General features: G+C 37.6%; 1 protein-coding gene across 1 annotated transcript in view; it reads left to right on the top strand.

The window, feature by feature from the left end:
* PEPD (peptidase D) overlaps nucleotides 1-19826 on the top strand; it is a 140943-nt gene that overhangs the window by 5872 nt on the left and 115245 nt on the right. The window contains exons 2-6 of the mRNA XM_010006227.1: nucleotides 150-333; nucleotides 1596-1723; nucleotides 13391-13454; nucleotides 15491-15538; nucleotides 17118-17179. Coding sequence (XP_010004529.1) covers nucleotides 150-333; nucleotides 1596-1723; nucleotides 13391-13454; nucleotides 15491-15538; nucleotides 17118-17179 — 486 coding nt within the window. The remainder of the gene's footprint in view (nucleotides 1-149; nucleotides 334-1595; nucleotides 1724-13390; nucleotides 13455-15490; nucleotides 15539-17117; nucleotides 17180-19826) is intronic.

Below are 19826 nucleotides of genomic sequence, written 5' to 3'. Positions count from 1 at the left end.
TCTTTCCCTTAAGTGATGACCACCGTATTTGTAGAGTTCTGTTTGTAGAGTCCTTTTCTGTTCTAGCCTAAAGTAAAAAAAGCAGTGTGCATCATGCTAACCACTGTCTTTGTCTTCCATTAATTGTTAATTAAAAACATCTTTTCTAGACCCTCATTTTGGCTGGGAAATGAGACCTTGAAAGTGCCTGTAGCACTCTTTGCCTTGAATAGAAAACGGCTGTGTGATCGCCTGAGACAGAACAAGGATGTCCAGAAGAATTCGTTTGTTCTGCTGCAGGGTGGGGAAGAAACCCAGAGATACTGTACTGATACTGGTATCGTGTTTCGCCAGGTAAGAGCTGAATCAAAACTTCAAATCAAATTAAGAAACTGCATGAATTTTAAAACGATTTTTCATTATTTTCCCTTTATCACTCCTGTGTGCATCGCCTTCCTTCATTTCAATAAATTGGCTTCTTTATAACATTGCCTCTTCACCTCAGAGTTACTCTCTTTTTCAGTGCTTTAGCATGCATGTCCATTATCTGGTTTAAATGGCCTAAACCTGTTCAAGGCTCTACTGTCTGTTAGTGTTTCATGTAACATTAAAGACAGAAAAGAAATATTTCTTATTTTTTTCAGTCTTGTCTGTGGCCGAAAATAACCTTCTTTCTGTAGTGAAACATGTTACAGTGGACCTAAACTGAATTAATTAATAGAAATGTATTTTTCAGGCTTTTATAAATAGTATATTCCACAAGATAGGATGTATCTTAGAATTTACAACGTGTCTTCTCAAATTAGACTCTTACTTAAGTACCCATGTGTTCCTCTGTCACAAATAGGACTTAATGACTTGTTAATGTCATGCCAAATGCATTCTTAGTCTTTGGGGAAGTTGGCATAACAGAACTCTAATTATGTATACTCCAAACTTCATATGGCTGCTATAGTATATTTTTTTATAGATTTTATTGAGCTGTTGTACAGTTATGAAAAAAAAAACAAAACAAATTCTAATCTAGATAGCATGTATCTTAATGTAGTAGCTATTTATCTGTTCTACCTTTCAGAGTATCAGAGCATACGTCTGTCCTTACCAAAATTCATCTCTGTATTGTTAGGTGTTTTGTTGTTTGCTTGTTCTTACAATAACTCTTGGCTAAAGGCTGTTTCAAGTGTAGCTTCTCCCTGGGATAGGTGGGGTCTTCACTTCAGAACTCTGCCATCAAAACCCAGTGAATGCACTCCACTTTTGCTTTGTCTCATGTGACATGATTGTTTCTTCCTGATACTACATTCCTTAATTCTAAATTGGAATAATGCAGCATTTTATTGTGTAGTGTATGTTTATAGTGCTGAATTAACCTGTTTGTTTCTTATGGTAGATTATTAATCTCTGACCCCTTCCAGTTGCTGGGAGAGGGATTTGTATTATTGTAACCTAAAAATTATCAGTGTGAAAAGCTTTAGACCTAAACCACTCTCCCCCTCCAAAACCAGGAGAGATCTCTTCAGATACATGGCAGTAGAAATTAGTAGATACTGTACAGTATTTTTAGAGTTGGTAGAAGTGAGGGTTTTCTTTTAAGAATGTATTTTGTCTTAACCTAGGAATCTTACTTTCACTGGACTTTTGGAGTAACTGAAGCAGGCTGCTTTGGAGCAGTAGATGTTGATACTGGAAGATCCATGCTTTTTGTTCCACAACTCCCTGAAAGCTATGCTGTTTGGATGGGAAAGTAAGATCTGTCTTTTAACGGTGTTCCCATGTATCTGAATACTTCACATAACGTAACTGTAGAGCTGTAATGCTACCTCATTTTAATTGGATTCCATCAAATCGTTCAATGTGAATTGCAGTGATATGTACATACAGTGATACAGAATGTGATTGATTGGTATTGATCATATGATATAAAAGGAACCAACAAAATTTGGTAGAGACTATCTTTAGAATTTAAGCCTGTGGAACTCATGGCAGCCATGAAAGGAAGATGAGCCATTAAGAAAAGTCCTAGTTTTGTGTTAAGACAGAGCAAGTTAAATAGTAAAGCAGAGTTTTTCAAATTGCTTTACCGAGTTTGCAGCTGCGTTAGGTAATTGAACTTTTTGAATGGCATAAGGTACTTTAGCCACTTTGATATTTTCTTTTATATGAACTGACAGAGTGGGGAATGTGATTATAATTCTGTTCTGTGAATATGCCATAAACCTCTCTCTCTCTCTATCCACACTGGTAGTAAATATTGCTTAGTGCCACAGCAGTGGAGGAATTGATTTATGTGTTCATTTCTTTTCTCAGTCTTAATTGTATTTATGCCCTCTAACAAACTGTAAATTTTTTTGTTGTCTACATTGTCTCAGAACATTGGATTACTTCTAATTTAATATTTTGAGCTCAGGTTGCTTCGCTTCTAATGGAAGCTATCACTTATATTTTAATGCTAATTTTGGAAAAGGAAAACAGTTGCAACCAATCATGTATGCTGAACTGTGCCAGACCATATGGTAGGGCATGGCTGTTGTCTTCTCAGGGAGTTTATATGAACATCACTGTCTTAGACCTGCCTGGGAACTCAAACTGTTTGTGATAGCAAAAAGATTTGAATACTGCTGTCTGAAATATTCCAGCTGAAAGCTGCACCTGTCTGGGAGGGTAGGTTCTATTTGATCCCCACATATACCCTCCAAAGTCTGTTCCCTAGTGATGCTTGTTCCCATTTATAGACAAAGCTTTTTCCTCCCCCTGAATTCTCTTCTGCTAGTTCAAATCAGCTGTTTCATACCCACACTAATTGTGCCTAATCTGAACAGGTTTAAAAATACTGAAATTTCATTGTCTCATTTTGCATTTTCAAACAAATATTATGGTGCTTCTAAGTGTTGGCCTTTTTGATTAGTTTGTGCAGCGATCATTATTAGTTCATTTACAGAATTACAAAGTTGTTAAAAGTGGTTTATTGCCATTGTGTCTTCTTGCAGAGTCTAACAAATTGTCTTTATCACAGCATCCTTGTTTTCTAAACTCTCCTCCTTACCCTTCCTGAATCCCTCTGAATCTTTATTTTCTCTTCTGTCAGACATGGTCATGTACTTTTTCTGCTTGTCAGGAGGGTGGATGAATAACTCATTTGTGAGTCAGTAGCAGTTCTGCTTCATAAGTTGGTTGGCAGGGGGTACTACACACAGCTAGGGATTGTGTTCCTTCCCAGAACACTCAATTTTAAGACAAAATTAGCACTGAGAGGAAAACACAAATAAGCTTGCCTTCCATGTGTTGTTGTTTATCTTCTAGTTAGCTGGGGAAGTCCTTGTTTCCTTGCATGTGGAAGGCACTATCTACCCTCTGAAGAAACATTCATTTAACATTAGTGAAGAACAAAGCAATTCAATGCCTTGTACAATATTTGTGAGGTTGGTATTTTACAGTCTACAGCTGATCTAGTTCATAGCACAGGATGCAATTCCTTTGCCTGGTGTTTGTATTGCTTTCTATTTAAGACAGATTTAGGAATCTATGAGTTTAGGCAAAAATGCATGAATTCTCTTAAAATTAATACAGAAAGCTCTTTACTGCTACTGTATTACTAAATGGATTGATGTACTGTTATCATTTCAGTTCTGAAGGACATGTTTGTTTTTTTCAAAACATAACTTAAATAATGTGGCAGCCAGAAGGCTTAACCTTTTTGCCTTGAAGTAATGCAGAAGTGGGGCTTCTTGGATTCCTCAAACAGCAGCTTTAGTTTGGCCAACACCAATCAAGTGTCTGAGAGCAGTGGAGATGAGACCATGAGCAGCATGGTCTCAGCAACTGCACTTGTTTGTATGAACAGTTTTCCATGATATGGTGGTGCCTGGAGACTCTGCAGAGCTGGTGAACATAGAGATGATGAGCTCACCACCTCGGGCTGTGGTCTGCCAAGGACCCAGCACTACATAGTACTGTTACTGAGGGTGACTGCCACCTCTTTGAAAATGTTACTCTAATTGTAGGACTTCTTCCTAAATGTGTGCTCTAAAGATTTGTAAACAGCTGTAACCTTTCAGAAGTCCTCAAGCCTTACACTTTTAAAAGGGAGGACAGATTGAATTTATATCTGACATTCTCAAAAAAACCCCACAAACTCTTAAGGTGGCAATCACAGAGTTGTTATGAGCATAACTGTAGGGGCTGGTGGCCCTACTTTAATATTGGGATGGGATAACAATAACAGCCATTCTGTTTTTAAATTATGAGTGTAAGCATTTCTCCAGGTGTTGGTGGCTGGGAAAATCTTCTCAACTGAGAGAATCTCTTTGTCTCTTCATCTGCTCCTCTGCCCCTTGCCCCTCCCGGTGTTTGTAAGGCAGAAACTGCGACTTTCATAGGATGGCTTTGAGGGTGCACTCCTGAAGTATTTTTCTAGTATTACTTTTAGAGGAAGAGTTTAAGAACTAAATCTGGTTCTATAAGACTGCAAAGGCTTTAGAAATGTAACTGTGTTTTAAATGCCCCTCTTTTTTAGCATGGTCTTCCTAGTCGAGTTTATGCTGCAAAGCTGTTAGCAATCATTTCAGCTCCTAGAAAGCAGTAAGTTGGTGTGACTGCATGTCTTGCACAGGCACTTCAATTTCAATAATTAATGCTGCACCTGCCATTTACCTCCTTAATTATAAATGACAGAACTAGTCAGTGTGCTGATTAAAGATATTTTATACAGTAAAACATACTGTACAGCAGCTGTTTTATGTGGAGAGGATGCCAAAATAACTTAATTGCCTTGCCATGTATAGCGTGTTTTAATGGAAAACAAAAATATTTAACACTTTCATGCTCTCACTTTAGAAATACATATTAAATGGGCAGAGCAATATTTACATGCAATTTCCTGTGTTTTTTTTGAGCCCTGCTGGCTGATTGATAAGTGTAACAACATAAAATTTGCAGCCAGATAAGCAACATTTTTCCATTAGTTTGATTTGGAAGCTCTCTATACTTGGAAAGTTGAACCTTGGTGTGGTAGCTTGGAGCTCTAAAAAAGTGCAATGAAAATGCTTTACAAATGTTAATAATTACTCATTGACCTAACGAGGAAGCTTTTTAAATGTTGTCATCATCTTCTAAGTAGGTTACAACTAAAATCAACCATTGTTTTTTGTGTTCAAACTTGACTGATTTCAGCAAAGCTAAGTTTTAATGCTTTGGGGAAAAAGTGTAGAAGTAGGTGGTTGGGGGTTTTTTGTGTGTTTGATTTTTTTCCCAAAACTATTTTGTAAACAAAGAGTTTTTCAGGCTATTTAGGCTTCTATCCTTTTTTTTCCCCTCCAAACTGTATGTGACAATGAAAATCAGAAGCCAAGAAATAGGTTTCTTGACCTCTTTTTCTTAATATGGTTTGGTCAATTTTGGTGATATTTGTGTTTTGAGTTTGATCTCCTCCTGCCATTTGTCCCTTCCCCCTACCTACTTAATCTTTATTCTACTGTTTTAAAAAAAATAAATACAAAAATCTCTTTGGGTCAGTTTATTACTGGTTTGTTCCAACTGGAAATTTCAATTTTTATCTGCAAAGCTTGTTACCACACTTGCAAATGACATCGGTGGGTCTCATGAACTTAACCCTGCTTCTGTTTCTGAATAGCATGCAAGTTAATTTCAGTCTTTGCAGCATCCCACTAATCAAGACTTGCAGTCCATTGCTGTTTGTTCAGTGTGGTATTTGAAGGGTTTCCCAGCCCTGGAAAAGCTTTTTTTTTTTTTTTTTTATGCTTTAGACTATTCATTTTTTCATTCTGACTAGTTATTGCATTTCAGGTCACAACGTAGTATTCCTGTCCAAGCAAATTTGAGTTGATTTTGGAGAATAACAGTCTTAAGAGAGATTTTTATCAAATATTTTGCTATTCTTCAGATAGCACATCTGTTGCTTTACCCTTCATCCGAACCTTTCAAAACTGTGCAATAAATCTGGTTGCTTTTGATTGACGAGACTTACTTGTGCAATTTCCCATACTCCTTATTTTCTAGTTCTCTCCATAGTACAGTGATTTTCATTTCTTGTCTCCTGTTCATTTATTGTGGTATTTCTCTATGGATAAAAATTACTTTTACAGAATAATTAGTGTCTGGGTAGCTCCTGCCACTTTACAAATGATTGTTTTTCTCTGAAAGTGCTGCTCAAATGCTCTGACTTCTCAAATGAGTTTAGTCACTGTTCCAGTATTCTAATTGTCCACAAGCCTTGCTGGTCCAGGATTAATGTGTATTGTTTCTATGGCTTTAACATCAGTAATGATTTTTATAAATCTTTGCTTTCTAGCTGCTTAAGTTTCATTGTATTTGTTGTTGATAATGTTTTAAACAATAATAGTAATTTATATCAGTCCATTGATTTGCAGTCTCTACTAGCATGCACCTTTAGCTGGATACTCAAGTTGGTGATTTATTAATAAGTGTTAAAACGCTTCTTCCTCTCCTCTTTTTGATTTGGGTGTATTGGGAAATAAACCCAGCACTGAGCCAAGCTGCTTTTTCTTTGTGCCAAATGAGTTGTTGTGGCAAGCTCCTTTAATGTCTTTGTGTTTAATTTTTTTACAAGTTTTAAGGTGGGGGAGTGGTGTCACCCCCTTCTGAAAGCTGTTTAGGTCATCTTAATGTTGCTGTACATATGAGTACTGCTTTCTTTCATGCTATTACTGATTAATATTGGAGCTGTGGGACAAGCTGCACACATTCCAGAGCTTGCTATAGTGCTTTTATGTGTGGGACATAAAATATTGCCCATTTCCCCCCCAGTATAGACATCCTTCCAAAGTAAAAGCAGAACATCTGCTATTGACAGATTCAGTGGGTAGCTTTCTCAGTTGAGAAGCATGAACTGAGAACGGTGTTTGAATGGAACACTGTTATTATGTAGTGACCTAGAAATCATACTTTCTCTCTTAACCATTGTAATTATTTTTATGCTCTTTTTATGGGAAGACTACTTTCTAATGAGTATTTGTCAGCAGTCTTACACTGCAAGAATTCTTTCAGAGACTTCAGTGTATAAACATTTCCTTTGTTACAGTTTTATTCTGTACTAGTATAGAGCTCCTCTCTCCAAGGAATCATTTTATTTGCAGAGAGAATAAAAGTTATGAATTGCAAGTTTTCTGGGGCTTTTTGGTTGCTATTGATAGAGTCTTTTAAATGTCTAATTGAGACACTGGCTCTTGATGTAGAATTTATAGAAACCCTGAAGAACTTTCCAACTTTTGGGAATGCTTGTGGGAATAGCTCAGCAGAAGCAGTAAAACCACTGTATATATTGAAGTATACATGAAATAGGTAGCTCAGAGCTTGGCTTTTATTGAGAAGACCTGTGGGAGTCTCCTCAATACTTTATTTCTAAGTCCAACAATTTGCGTTGCTCATAGTTATTTTGCTTCCACGTGATCAATGTGCAGCACTGGGAAGTGCAGTCTCTCATACCCAGTGTCCCGTGTTCCAGCATCATGCACAAGGACTCTGTCCCTCTGCTAGGTGTGGTTTTATTTACAGTCTTGGTTACCTTTTCCACCCAAATCAGCTTGAGTCTTCATTTTCAGTTAAATTTATTTTGAATTCTGTTATTTTCTCAAAATCTTTCTCGCTCTGGACTGTATAAAAAGGAGCAAGGATTCTGAGTTTATATGTATACTTTTGCCTTTCAAAGGATAAAAGAGAAATCTAGACAAATGTGGAATGGTGGTAACATAAGGTAATCAAAACATTGCTGCAGGCTGTCTGATACCAGTGAGTCCATTATTACTGTTTTGTTTTAAATCAAGCTTGGTGTCTATGATATTTTTGTTTGAGATTGTGAAACTTGTTTTGGATATCAAGGTGATGGCATTTTTTTCGGACAAAGTCAGGAACATCTGCTGGTATCTTGTAGAGCCTCCTGTGTTGCTCTTCCTATCACTTCTCAACACCCTCTTCTTTGGTTAATGCTTTGCCATCTGTTAACTTGGTGATATTGTAATGCGGAGAGAGTTTGTTGGTGAATCTCTGACAGCATTAAAACATTGCTTTTGTATCTCTTTTCCTCCTTCAGCTCTGTGTGTTTTGCTGATGTATTTCTATTCATCCACTTCAGTTTTTGTCAAGGTTCTTATTCTATATGCAGTCTCACTGAAACTTTTACTCTCCTTTAAGCTCATTCTAGCAAGGCCATAGAAATGGGGTTTTGACTGTGTAGAACTTCAATTGCTGAAGACTATGCTTGTTCATTTTACTCCTTATGCATGTGGTTTCCCTCATGTAAGTGAGGAAAAATGATGGAACTCATGCAGGGACTTGCTGGCGGTAAATGTATGCATGCTGCAGTGGCATGCACAGGCACTATGTGCAGGCTAATGTAGGCATTCACTTTGCTTAGCAGAGACTATTTGCTCCAGACAAAGTGAATTTGCCATGAAGTGGTGTTTTATATCTGTTACTCTGGCTGTGAAAGTTAGGGTGGAGTGAAGGAAGTAATATCGTTGTGTCTCTGTGAAGCACAGAGCTTTACTCTGAACTTTACTGGTTTTAGCTTTTATGCCTCAGTACATCAAGAATCTTCTTCTTCTGATTTTGTGATAAAAGCCTGGACAGTTTCCATGCATTTTAAGCAAGAGTGCTTTGAGAACCTTTTAAGAGAGCGCTGTAACCTGTACATTGTTGTGTGGATACCCTTCTGTTTTAGACTTTGTCATGAATAGTGTCTTTGATATTTGCCTATTCTGTTGTTGTTAGAGCTATGTTAATTCTTATTTCTAATTACTGCTTGTAAGAACATCACTTTCTGGTAACAGCCAGGAGCTGTGGATCTGAAAGACAATAAGTACTGTGGATCTGTATTTTAATTGCAGGAGATGGTCTTTAGTATGTCTTGCTTGGTGTCACTGCTTGCTCTCTTCTTGGTTGAAATGCTAAGAGATCCTCTAAATGGTTGTTGACTTTCATGTAAAGATTTCTTACTCATCCTTTTAAAAAATACATTAAATGAATGCTGATTTTTTAATTTTTTTTATTTTTTTTTGCTAAAGCCAGATTCAGTGCTTAGAAGCTGCAGGTGATTCAGGAAAAGCTGAGTTTCTTTTTAGAGTTGATCCACTGTAAAAACTGAAAACTGAAAATCTGTCCTAGAAGCATTCAAATGACAAATACAAAGCGATCAGTGGGAATAAGTTATATATACTGAATATTGTCTGGAAGGGCATTTAGATACAAATGAAAACATACACATACAAGTATATATCAGCAATTAGATTGCAAATGTATTAGCAGTTGGTTTAGATGTGTTTCTTTCAAGAATAGCTATCAGCTGTTATAAATTCTGTTCACAGTTTTTCTTTGGCATTTGTGATTTAGATTTATCGCATTTGTTGTACCTCTCTTCTGAATGCAGTGCTAAAAACTAGAACACGCTTTTATCATGTTGGTAATATGAGGCTCTTGCTCCAGAGTCCTTCAGAATACAAAGAAATGTTGCTTAGTGGGATTCTTATGGTAATGTCAAATTTGTACCAATCTCTTAAGATTTGCTGTTATGAGTTCTTGTGCAGTGTAATGAACAGCAGCTTTAATATGGTTTTAGACAATGAAACCAAGTTTTTATTGGGACTAAAGTGGAAACACGACGTGGTAAATAAAATATTGCCCAAAAAATGCAGTTTGAATTTTGGCAAGCTATATAAAAGTTTCAAAATATACTTTTAGGTGTATTTACACATAGGCTGTTGGAGCTGTTCATCTTATTGATGGATAAACAGAGGAGTCAGTATTATATTCTTGTTCGAAGGATTGCATTGAAGTGGAGCAAGCCTTACTACTGTTAAGATTTAATACTGGTCTGTCAAAGTTGGTGACAAAATCTACACTGGTGTGATTAGGTTGTGATTTGGTGAAGCATCTCGGTTTTAAATATGCCATCACTGTGACTTTAGTTAAACCACATGGAAAAGTGTAGAATAAAATGTGAAATTTTCACTAAGCTGATCAATGTGCAGGGATCCCTGATTACTAGTTCTTAATAGTACACTCTCTTACTCTTTGTTGGTCATTGTTGTGTTTGATCAATGTATAAAAGAAATGAGGTATAGCTAATGTGGGGTGTCGCTTTACTGTTTCACTTAATGTTTCACACTCTATTTTTATAATTAAAGTATTTCTGCTGCTGCTTCTCCTCTTTCTCCTATTGCTACCTCAGTAGAATTTTGTTAATAATAAAGTTGTCATTTGTTATAGTTGAACGGTGAATATTTGGTCTTTGGTGCTTTAATAAAACCTTAGCTGTTAAAATGAGTGCATCAGCATTTGAATCTTCTCTTAAAAATGTAGCTTCATGTCTTTAAGCCATCTTCAGCATCTCCCAATTGCTGTGAAAATCTTAAGAGTAAGAAACCAAGTAGCTGAAATAGGTTGGGTAGAGTAACATAGAAGGAAGAGTATGTAGGAAGCATCAGCAGAATGTAAACAGCTTTGATGTTTAACCCAAAATAGCTTTTTCACTGGACTGAGAAATTGTGATTAATTTTAAGTAGTAAACTAGAGACAGTGCCTTGTTTAAGGGATCCTTTGCTGATGAGGGGTGTATTGTGATTAAATATAAGTGCTAGACTCTTACGTTGTCCTTCTAATGGCTATAAACTATGAGATGCCAGACTCTTGCCTAGCTACCTGAATATGAGTACTTGGGTATGATGCAGTTCCAGGAGTTTGGACTTGCTTATTGTCCTTGAGCTTTTGTTTTGCCTTCTATACTGCTTTTCTGTATGTGACAGCACAGTTTTTCCACTCTAGTGTAGACATCCCCATGCACTTTTGCCTTCCACCTGTATGCTTTTGCAATAGGTAGATCTTTGCAAAAATCTTGCCAGTGAGAGAAGTAACTTTATCACTGAAACATCATGGCTCCTTTAGGATGGGCAGGGGATGGTAGTTTGTGGGGAGTGTATGTGAATTTATTTTACCATCTAATCAGAGGTGCTAAATGGCTGAAGAAAAGAAGTGAGACAGAGCCTTGAGTGCTTTAGAGAGGAGCAGAGACGTCTGGCTCTCTACTTTGCACTAAAAGTCTTGCTGATTTCTGAGCAAGGCAGTGAGAACAAAACCAGCAAGGAGGTACACATCTGGAAAATGTGGCAGCTTGTCATTAGGTGCGATGGAGATGACCTAGTTTAATAACAGAGAGGACAGGGGACTGGGAGGCTGCTCTTTTCTTTCTCCCACAGTAGAGAAAAAATATTTAGTCTTGAAAGGATAATGAGTTCCTTTGGTTCCTCAAAAGAGTGGTAGTGTACATAAGAAGAGATGTTGGAGGGATTGCAACTGGAAAGGAATCAGTAATAGATTAATATTAGCTGTAACCAAATAATTAAATTAGCAGTAATGTCCTGTAGGCCAGAGAATTATAGGAGGCAACTAAAAAAAAAAAAAAAAGTTGAAAAACAGCTTGTGAAAAGACAGAAGTTTTCTATTGATGTGTTGAAGAATGATACTTATGCTTACTTAAACTGCATGAAGTGAATAAAGCACTGTTGTGGGCATACTTTTAAGAAATATTTACTTTACAAAACCCAGTTCTTTTATTCAAACAATGCAGCTAATTGTAAATGGTGCTTTGGAGGTATTGCTGTAAAGAGCATATATTACCATAAATTACCACTGGCCATAAATTAGCTGGTTTTATAGTTGGGATTCTTCTCATACCAGATGAATTGGTTGAAACTGTGGAAGAGAATAAAAATAGAAAGTGCTAAATCTGTTCATGATGTTTCTGGAATACTAAAGTACTTGAATGTGTGAGGAATGGAGGAGGGGGAAAGGAGATGCCTGTAGGAGAAACAGAGCATGCAAAAGTTGGAGGTAGGGGAACTATAAAATACAGGGTATAGGAAGATAAGAGGCAATAGTGTTTGGTTTTTTTTTTTAATTATATGTGAAATTAGCCAGGAAGGGAAGATAAATGGTAATTGCTTTGAAATCTCCAACAGTGATGGGAAGACTCCACAAAAGGAGCATTGCAAAAGGGAACAAAAAATCAGATATTTTTGTGTTGCTTTTGAGAAGTACTTTCACAGATAAAATTCTGTGATTCTCTGCTTGAGAACACCATAAAATGTGTTCATGTTGTTGTTCATGTCTAAGCCCAGTACTGTCTGAAGCAAAAAGGAATGTAAAATGAAAAACTTGTGCATAAGATGGGAAACGTAAATTGGAGCTCTGGCCTGCTGGTACTGCAGGCAGCTACAGGACATGCCTTTGTCATGGAGCACCTCTGAAAGATGCTGAGCTGTTTGTCTCAGCTGTTCCTTGCTACAATGATTAGAAATGTACTTCAATCTCCAGCCCAACGTATTCTTTCCCACACTGGTCTTGTGCTTCTGTAATCTGATGTTGAAACAGCTGAAGGGTTGGTCCTGCATATAACTCTTGCTCCTGAACAGCACAGGATCCTACAATTTGCTGCTTATCCAACCATGTTTTTTTCTCCCATTTTCTTCACTCTGTGGAAGGATGTCAGCTGGATGGGCTTTTTTCTTTTTTTCTTTTTGAAATTACATTTTCAGGATTACATTGATTTTTTTCAGTTGGGGGGCGGGGGGAGTTGGAGATTGTAATCAGAGACTAAAATGTCATGAATAGCTGGCTGCTACCATCAAATGAAGGGAGGGGCAATGGTACAACTCCTGGTACAGGGTCGGTGGAGGAATCCTGGAGTTCTGTTCCACACGAGCATCTGCCCTGCCTGACTGACTGCAAGCAGATCTTTCACAGAACTCCCACTTCTTCTTGCATTTAGGAAAAAAGTGTCTGATTTGGTATTTTAAGAAAGCAACAGAAGTTATTTAGTTTTGGACATGGATATGTAAAGTTGCACGCTCTGTTGGATTAAAGGAGTGGATCTCTGGTGTCCTGAGGAACAGAGACAGCAGAGACCATGTCTTAAAAGCCTGTAGTCTACTTTTGTTCACATCAGAGGGCCTACTGGGGTAGAAAAGGAATGTTTTTGTTCATTCTTAGGATATAGCAGAGAGCAAACTGGTCCTTTGCTGTTTTCACATCCTTCCAATGTCTAGTGTGTTGGAAAGATGTATGCAAACAGCATGGCAAAAATCCTTAACCAAATTATCTTGTATAGAGTGAATGGGGAAAAAAAACAACCTTCAGTTCAGAAGGAGACCATGAAATATAAGTATTAAACATGGACTAGAATAAAGCACACTGATTTTTGTAACCGTGGCAACTTTGTGTAATCTCCTATTTTGAGAAATGGAGTCAAGGATAAGATTATTAAAACATGCCTCATATCAGATTCTATTGTTATGATAGTAGAGGACATTATTTCTTTGTCTGTGGCCTTATTACATATAACAATAAAGCTCAACCCAAATGTTTCTTTTGTTGTTTTCCAAAGGATTCATCCCCCTGAATTCTTCAAGAAAAAATACGCTGTGGATGAAGTCCATTATGTGAATGAGGTGAGTTGTCTATGTCACTGAATTTTTTTTTCTGTTAATACAAAAACAATGAGTGGCAGTGATTTTGCTTAGTTTAAGCCCTCTGCTTATTGGATGTCCACTGACTTGGTGAGACCTTTTCACCTCCCAGTTACTGGAAAGTGTCCTTTATTTTTGTAAAGCACTTGTAATTTATAATTCTTTTTTTTTTAAAAAAAAAAATGCTATGTTGAGCTTAACACTAAGGTTGATTGTTGTAATTCAAAGACAGTCTCACAAACATGTTCTGTGCATTATGAGACCTATCATTCTGTGTCTTTATCCAACAGAAACATCTTGCTAACCACATTTTTTGCAGTGCCTTAGAGATGGGAGGAGATTGCTTTTGGGGAGGTTGCATGTCCTACCTCTGATTTGGGAACCTACATTTATTTTATGCCTTCAAAGAGCTGTGAGGAAAGGCTGCCTGTTTCACTATTAGTTTGTGTTGAATCATTCTAATATTTGAATAAGCAAAATACCTTCATATTTTTAAAGGCAAGTGTGGCTTGCTTAGTTTGGTTTCTCATTTCACTTCTGAGCAGATGTTTGCATACTTATGCACCTGGCCAGTTGTCTTTTCTGATAGGATAAGGGCAGTATTCCTGCCCTGCCAAGCTCAGTGGGTGATTTGTGTGGAGAGCAGCTTGAAAAGGAAGACGCTGATACTTCTCTCCCTACAGAGCACTAAGTCTGACTCACTAGACCAAAAATTTTGCTGTCATCAGCTGTGAAGATATTTCATTTTTATAATGAGTCCAGCTATAAAGTGAAGTTTAATCCTGTATTTTAGTAGCTGAGGGTGGAGGAAGTTGTAGAGAGTTTTTTTGATGCTTATGAGTTGGACTTGTGTGGAGTGCAGGTGCTCCAGTGCTCATCTGTCAGACAGTGTAAGCTGCAAGTGGGAAATACATGGTTTATTTTTAAAAATTACATTTATTTTGGGTCACCTTAGTTGATTTGGGTCATTTTCCATCAACTAGTGCCTTTATTGCAGTTCTATTCTGTTTCCTTACTGCTCAAAAAGCTTACTGATGTGAAAAAGAGCTCTTTATGTGAAGCAGAGGGGTGTCCCAGTATAAAAGCTCCACCTGGACTACAGGGATGGAAGGGACAAGCTGTTGAAGTTCACAACTGAACTGTTCAGCTTTCAAAGGTTCTATCTATAACTTCTGCCTGGTTTGCCAAGGAATTGGTTTTACACCATCTAGGGTCCTGATTTACAAGATAGTTTTATGTCAACAAATGACCAGCCAGTGTGAGTGTGTAATCCAGATATTTCAGAGGAACAAGAATTGATATGTAGAACTGGTGTTTTTATGCCTCACTGCTATATGTTTTTTTTTTTTAATATTTATTAGCAAGCTGTTAAGATGGTTTAAAGTTGGTAGAACTGTGCTTCATGGAATTATCTCATCTGTGCATTGCCTGAAAGACTGTGTAATTCAGTGTCCGCCTTCCTTCAGCTGCTCTAGAAGCCCAGTTCTGTACAAGCCCAATGATTTTGTTCTCAGTCTCTAAATGTTTCAAAGATACTGAAGGAGCCAATAGAAGTACTAGTCAGTAAAAGATGACCCAGTGAGAATAACAGTAAAGATTCATTACCAAGTATTTAGCACATTGCGACACAATAATATCAATGCATTTATGTTCTAATGCAGTATATTGAGGATACAGAGTATCTTGTTATTCCTTATATCTGGGTGACATTGCTGCTCTTTGGCTCATTTTTCCTGTCTTCCAAATGATGACTATAATCTTAAGTTATAGTTGGTATTTATATCTTTAAAATATGTCAGCAACTTAAGCACTTCATTTCCATCTAAATATTTTGTGATCCACTGAGGCTTGTTGCAACTGTGAGGTAATACTACAATATCTGAAAGATGTTAGAGGAGCGTTTTTTTCTCTTTGCAGCTTATTTACTTTGTGTACAGGAAATGTTGATGAAATTGGTATCAATGTGATTTTAAGGAAGAAAAAAAGAAAAATAATAGCAATCTAAAATTTCTTTTTAGATATCCAATGTCTTGGCTTCGAAGAAACCTGCTGTGCTCCTCACTTTGGTGAGTAATTTTATTCTGAAGAGTAACTACCCACTTGATTCAATAAGGAGATCAGTTTATTCAGTATTTCTTTGCACTGTCATTCCCTGTCTTTTCCTTTACATCTTCACCAAATAGGAAACTACCTCTATATAGTCATCTAGTCTTCTTGCTCCTCCATGATCCTAAGATTTGTAACCTCTGATCTTCCAGACTACATTCTCTCTGCCAAAAGCTTTACCTGGTTTCTAGCAAAACATGACAATCCTATCTAGTGTATACCAGCCTATGTACAATGGCTCAAAATTCCATTTCTCTCTTCTGCTTCTTTGGTCATGTATGTTTGGGTCTTTCTGTGGAAACCCACAAGGATTCAGGGAATACTTTTTCTGCATGGAGTGGATTGGTAAGAACAACTGCTCCCAGTACTCAGCAGCTTGCCTGATGAATATTTTGAATGGTGCCTGCTTATTTCTCTAGAAGAAGGACAAATTAATGGATGTAAAATTTGCAAGTTTTTTCTTCCCCATCACCTCTCCCCCAGCTTCTTTCCTTGACAAATGTTTTGTAAAAACCTCTGACTATTTAGAGTATTGGATTTCTTGTCTCCAATCTATATAAGAAATTATTTTCTGACTCTTGAGCTTTCCCTTGCAGCAAATGCAGTGGCAGCTCCTTCTTGTTTTCCCGTAATAGTTGTCAGACAGAAGTCCTACAAGAGATCCCTCCTTAAGCAGTCACATGGCACACAAACACACTTGTGTTTTTATACACACACACATACATAAAAGATTACCCTGTTGGTTTTTTTACATGTGTTAAGAGCAATGAATGGGAAAGGAATATTTGACCATCTTGTATTTCTTACTATTCATTCTACACATCAAATTTGTTGATTGTCACTGTATGAGCATCCTGTTGTAATGGGGAAATTTCATCTAATTTCTGTCTGAGAGGATGGAGGTGTCATGCTCCCACTGCCGTGAAGAAGTATACAGAGAACAAAGAGCACTTCCATTTCTGCTGGCTGAATGGAAACTTGTTCCTCTCCTCCTGTGGTCTCAGATACAGAACTGTAACACTGCTCCACAGGGTTTCCCAGGCACATGTCAAAAGTGTTCCTCTGCTGTGTAGCAGCCAAAGTAATGTTGCTTGTGCTACTTGCTTGAATGAAAAGCTGTAGGGGAGCAGCATGCAAATTTAAATAGTAAGCATTGCCAAGGCAGTGCATAATAATTTATTTTTAAATTAAATTACTTTAGAAGAAACCTTGCTCATTTGTTAGTCCCTTTCCCTTTATTATTGTATAGGCCTTCTTGCTCCTTCTCAGGACATAAGGGAATTAGAAATCAAACCTTTCCATTTTCCTAAGCAGCACATCCTAACCTGAGTTCTGCATTGGTCTCTGATCAAACAAGTAATTTCTTATGTTGGTTTACATTTGAATGAACAGTCTGGTGTTCTTTAAGTCTAGTGATTCAAGTAAACTTATGTATAAATTTTCCTAAATACTTACTGCAGTCAGGTTCTGCCCTCAATTTGAATTTAAATATGTGTGTTTGGCTCAGAGTCATGGTTCTTTTAATTTTTTCTCTCCCAGCGTGGTGTTAATACTGATAGTGGAAATGTCTCCAAAGAAGCTTCGTTTGAGGGAATCAGCCAGTAAGTGACAGGGGTTTTTTATACATTAATTGTTGCATGATTATGTTAAATTCATTTAATATTTCACATTAAATGATGTTTTTTCCTAATGACAGGATGTTGAATGTCAGATGAAATGTATTGATATTTCTTTGGAAAGGATATGTTTGATATGTTTCTAATGACTTGAAACGCAGTGGTGTTTTTTTGGAAATGTCTTTTCCATCTAAGGTCATCCAATCTCTCTCTTTTTCTGTGTTTACTTTAAGTATCTAAAACCAAGCAGACTTAAACCCTTGCTTCCATTTCCACTTCAGGAATTGGAATATTTGATTTTCAGACTTTAGAAAAATTAATATGAGTAGCTTCTTTGTCTCTTTGTTCTTTGTTTCTACCTTGTATAGTATTAAGATAGATATTAGGGATTCTGGTATGCACAATCTTCTGAAAAGATGTCACATTACAAGTGTAAAATAAAAGATCACCCTTCTGCCTAGATGTGATATTTTAGTGTCCCTTGATGTTGTCTGTTTATGAAGTTTGGCGACTAGTGGGGTGAAAATGTCCTCCTCTGTGCAGTATTTTGAAAAGGCAGTAAATAAAAATACATCACAGCCTGCTCTGGGATGTGAGGATGATGGCCTCAATTTGGAATGAAATACAACTGTCTATTCTGTTATGCTTTCCTAAAATGAGATAATTTGCCATTTTTGCTCAAGTGTATGGCAAAAAAGAAACAATGCCTCCCATTAAAAAGCCTCTTAAAAGAGACACTCACGCTGAGATGTTGAGTAGATGGCCTTTTTCATGTGATCCTTGACTCCCAGTCATTTCTCTCTGTTCAGCTCTGTTGACAGCATATTAATTATCCAGTGATGATCATAATGCACAGAATTTGCTGCATGTCTGGATAGTCAATTGTGTAGTCCGAGAGCATGATTTCTGCTGGGATGAACTTTCCTCTGTGGTTGTGTGAACTGAAACCTGGAATCTGATTCCATAATTACTTTGTTCTCCCCTCTGCAACTTGAATGGAAACTTAATTATTCTGTCAGGGATATTGGGGACCAAGGTGGCAGACATTTAGACATCTCTTGCTGCCCAGTGAGTTAAATATAAACTATTCCAGAATATAAGCAGGCCTTTTAAATGAATATATGGCATCCTCTCTGCTGTTAAAGCAGGATGATGTGCCTTTGCTTTGACCAAGTTATCTTATGCTCTCTTATGCAGATGGACTCAAAAATCTGTGTGGGGTTATGACTCCAGTTTTATGTGGGACACCTCTGCACGAAATATAAAGAGTTATTAATTCCAGCAGTAATTCATTATGGGAATGATGTACAAAGGTCTTTTTGAAGTACCAAAACCCCCTTTTTTCCCCCTCAATTTCACTACACACTAGAGTTTAATTAGTAACACATTCTGTTACTAGTCAACATTAAGGTAGGAAGCCACTCGATTTAGCACTTGATTTGAGATTTTAATAGCATGTCTCCTTCAACACTTACAGGGATTAATGATATTTTATTGCTGGCTTCTTGCTTTGCACTAAACATACTGTTGTTGTGCTCTGGAAGGAGTGCTGCTCAGTTCTTTAGGGGCAATTTCCAGTTGTTTAACAGACACTTCTCTTTTGAGACTCAGGACATGCTCTCCCCTCTCCAGCCCTAGGCACCAAGTTGTTAATTTTACTGCTTTGACAGATCTGGTTGGTGTCTTCCCCTCCTGTGCTTGTGGTACAGAGGAGCATGCATTCATTTTATTGTTGGGTGTGCTGGCGTTTCACTCCTCTCTTCTGACAGGTACTGTGCCCTCAAAGCACTCATCACTGCAGCCTTCCCTTGATCTCCCTGACTCCTGCCTCTGCCTTCTCTGGGGCTGTCACGTCTCCGGAGAGCACGCTCGGCCCGCGTGCCGCTGGTTGGCATGTGGAGAGGGATCACTGCTAGTTGAGGGTGCAGGTGGGGGGAAGAGCTTCCTTTTAAGCTCTGCTCTCCTCAGTTTTTTGTAACTGCATATAAATCAGACCATTTTATATTTATTTTCAACACAAACCCTAACCAATTTCAGCATTCTTGCGTTCCTGCTTCTCCACCTCTCCTTTATCAAATGTTTCTTTTATGGAAATGCATATATTTGGGCTAGATTGATTTCTTCCCAGCGTTTGTACCAAGCAATGTGTCCTTCAGACCACCCTCCCACCCACCTGCCTGTGAATGTGCCTTGTCGGCTGTCTCCTCTGTCCTCTGCTCAGCTGGGCTCTGCCCTACCCATAATGCTATATTTCATTCCTGGGTTCTTGTTTATTTTGTTTGTTTCCAGTTGCTGGCTACCTGGCCAAGATGTATTTGCTTGCTAGGGCCCTTTTGTGTTCCTCCTGCTTCCATTTGTCTTTTCTCTTGCAGTCTAACTGTGCCCTTGTGCTGCTTGCTTCCTTTTTCTTTTTCCTTTTTTTTTTTTTTTTTTGTGATGGATAATAATAGAAATGATGTATCATCTCTTGAAAAAGCTGAATCTTGCTCTCTTTGGAGGCTGTTAATTTGCTCCTGTTAGAAGCTGCCTTTTTCTTGCCCTAATGAGGTTTCTCCATTGCCTTACTTTTTGAACCTTTTGAATTTCTTCTGGAACTTAATTACCTAAACTATTTGATTAATTTTTCCACTGT

Source organism: Chaetura pelagica, unplaced genomic scaffold (assembly GCF_000747805.2).
Source record: "Chaetura pelagica isolate M959 unplaced genomic scaffold, ChaPel_1.0 scaffold139, whole genome shotgun sequence".
NCBI classification, from domain to species: Eukaryota; Metazoa; Chordata; class Aves; order Apodiformes; family Apodidae; genus Chaetura; species Chaetura pelagica.
Note: the sequence above shows the minus strand (reverse complement) of the source record. Positions and strands in the feature narration are given on the sequence as shown.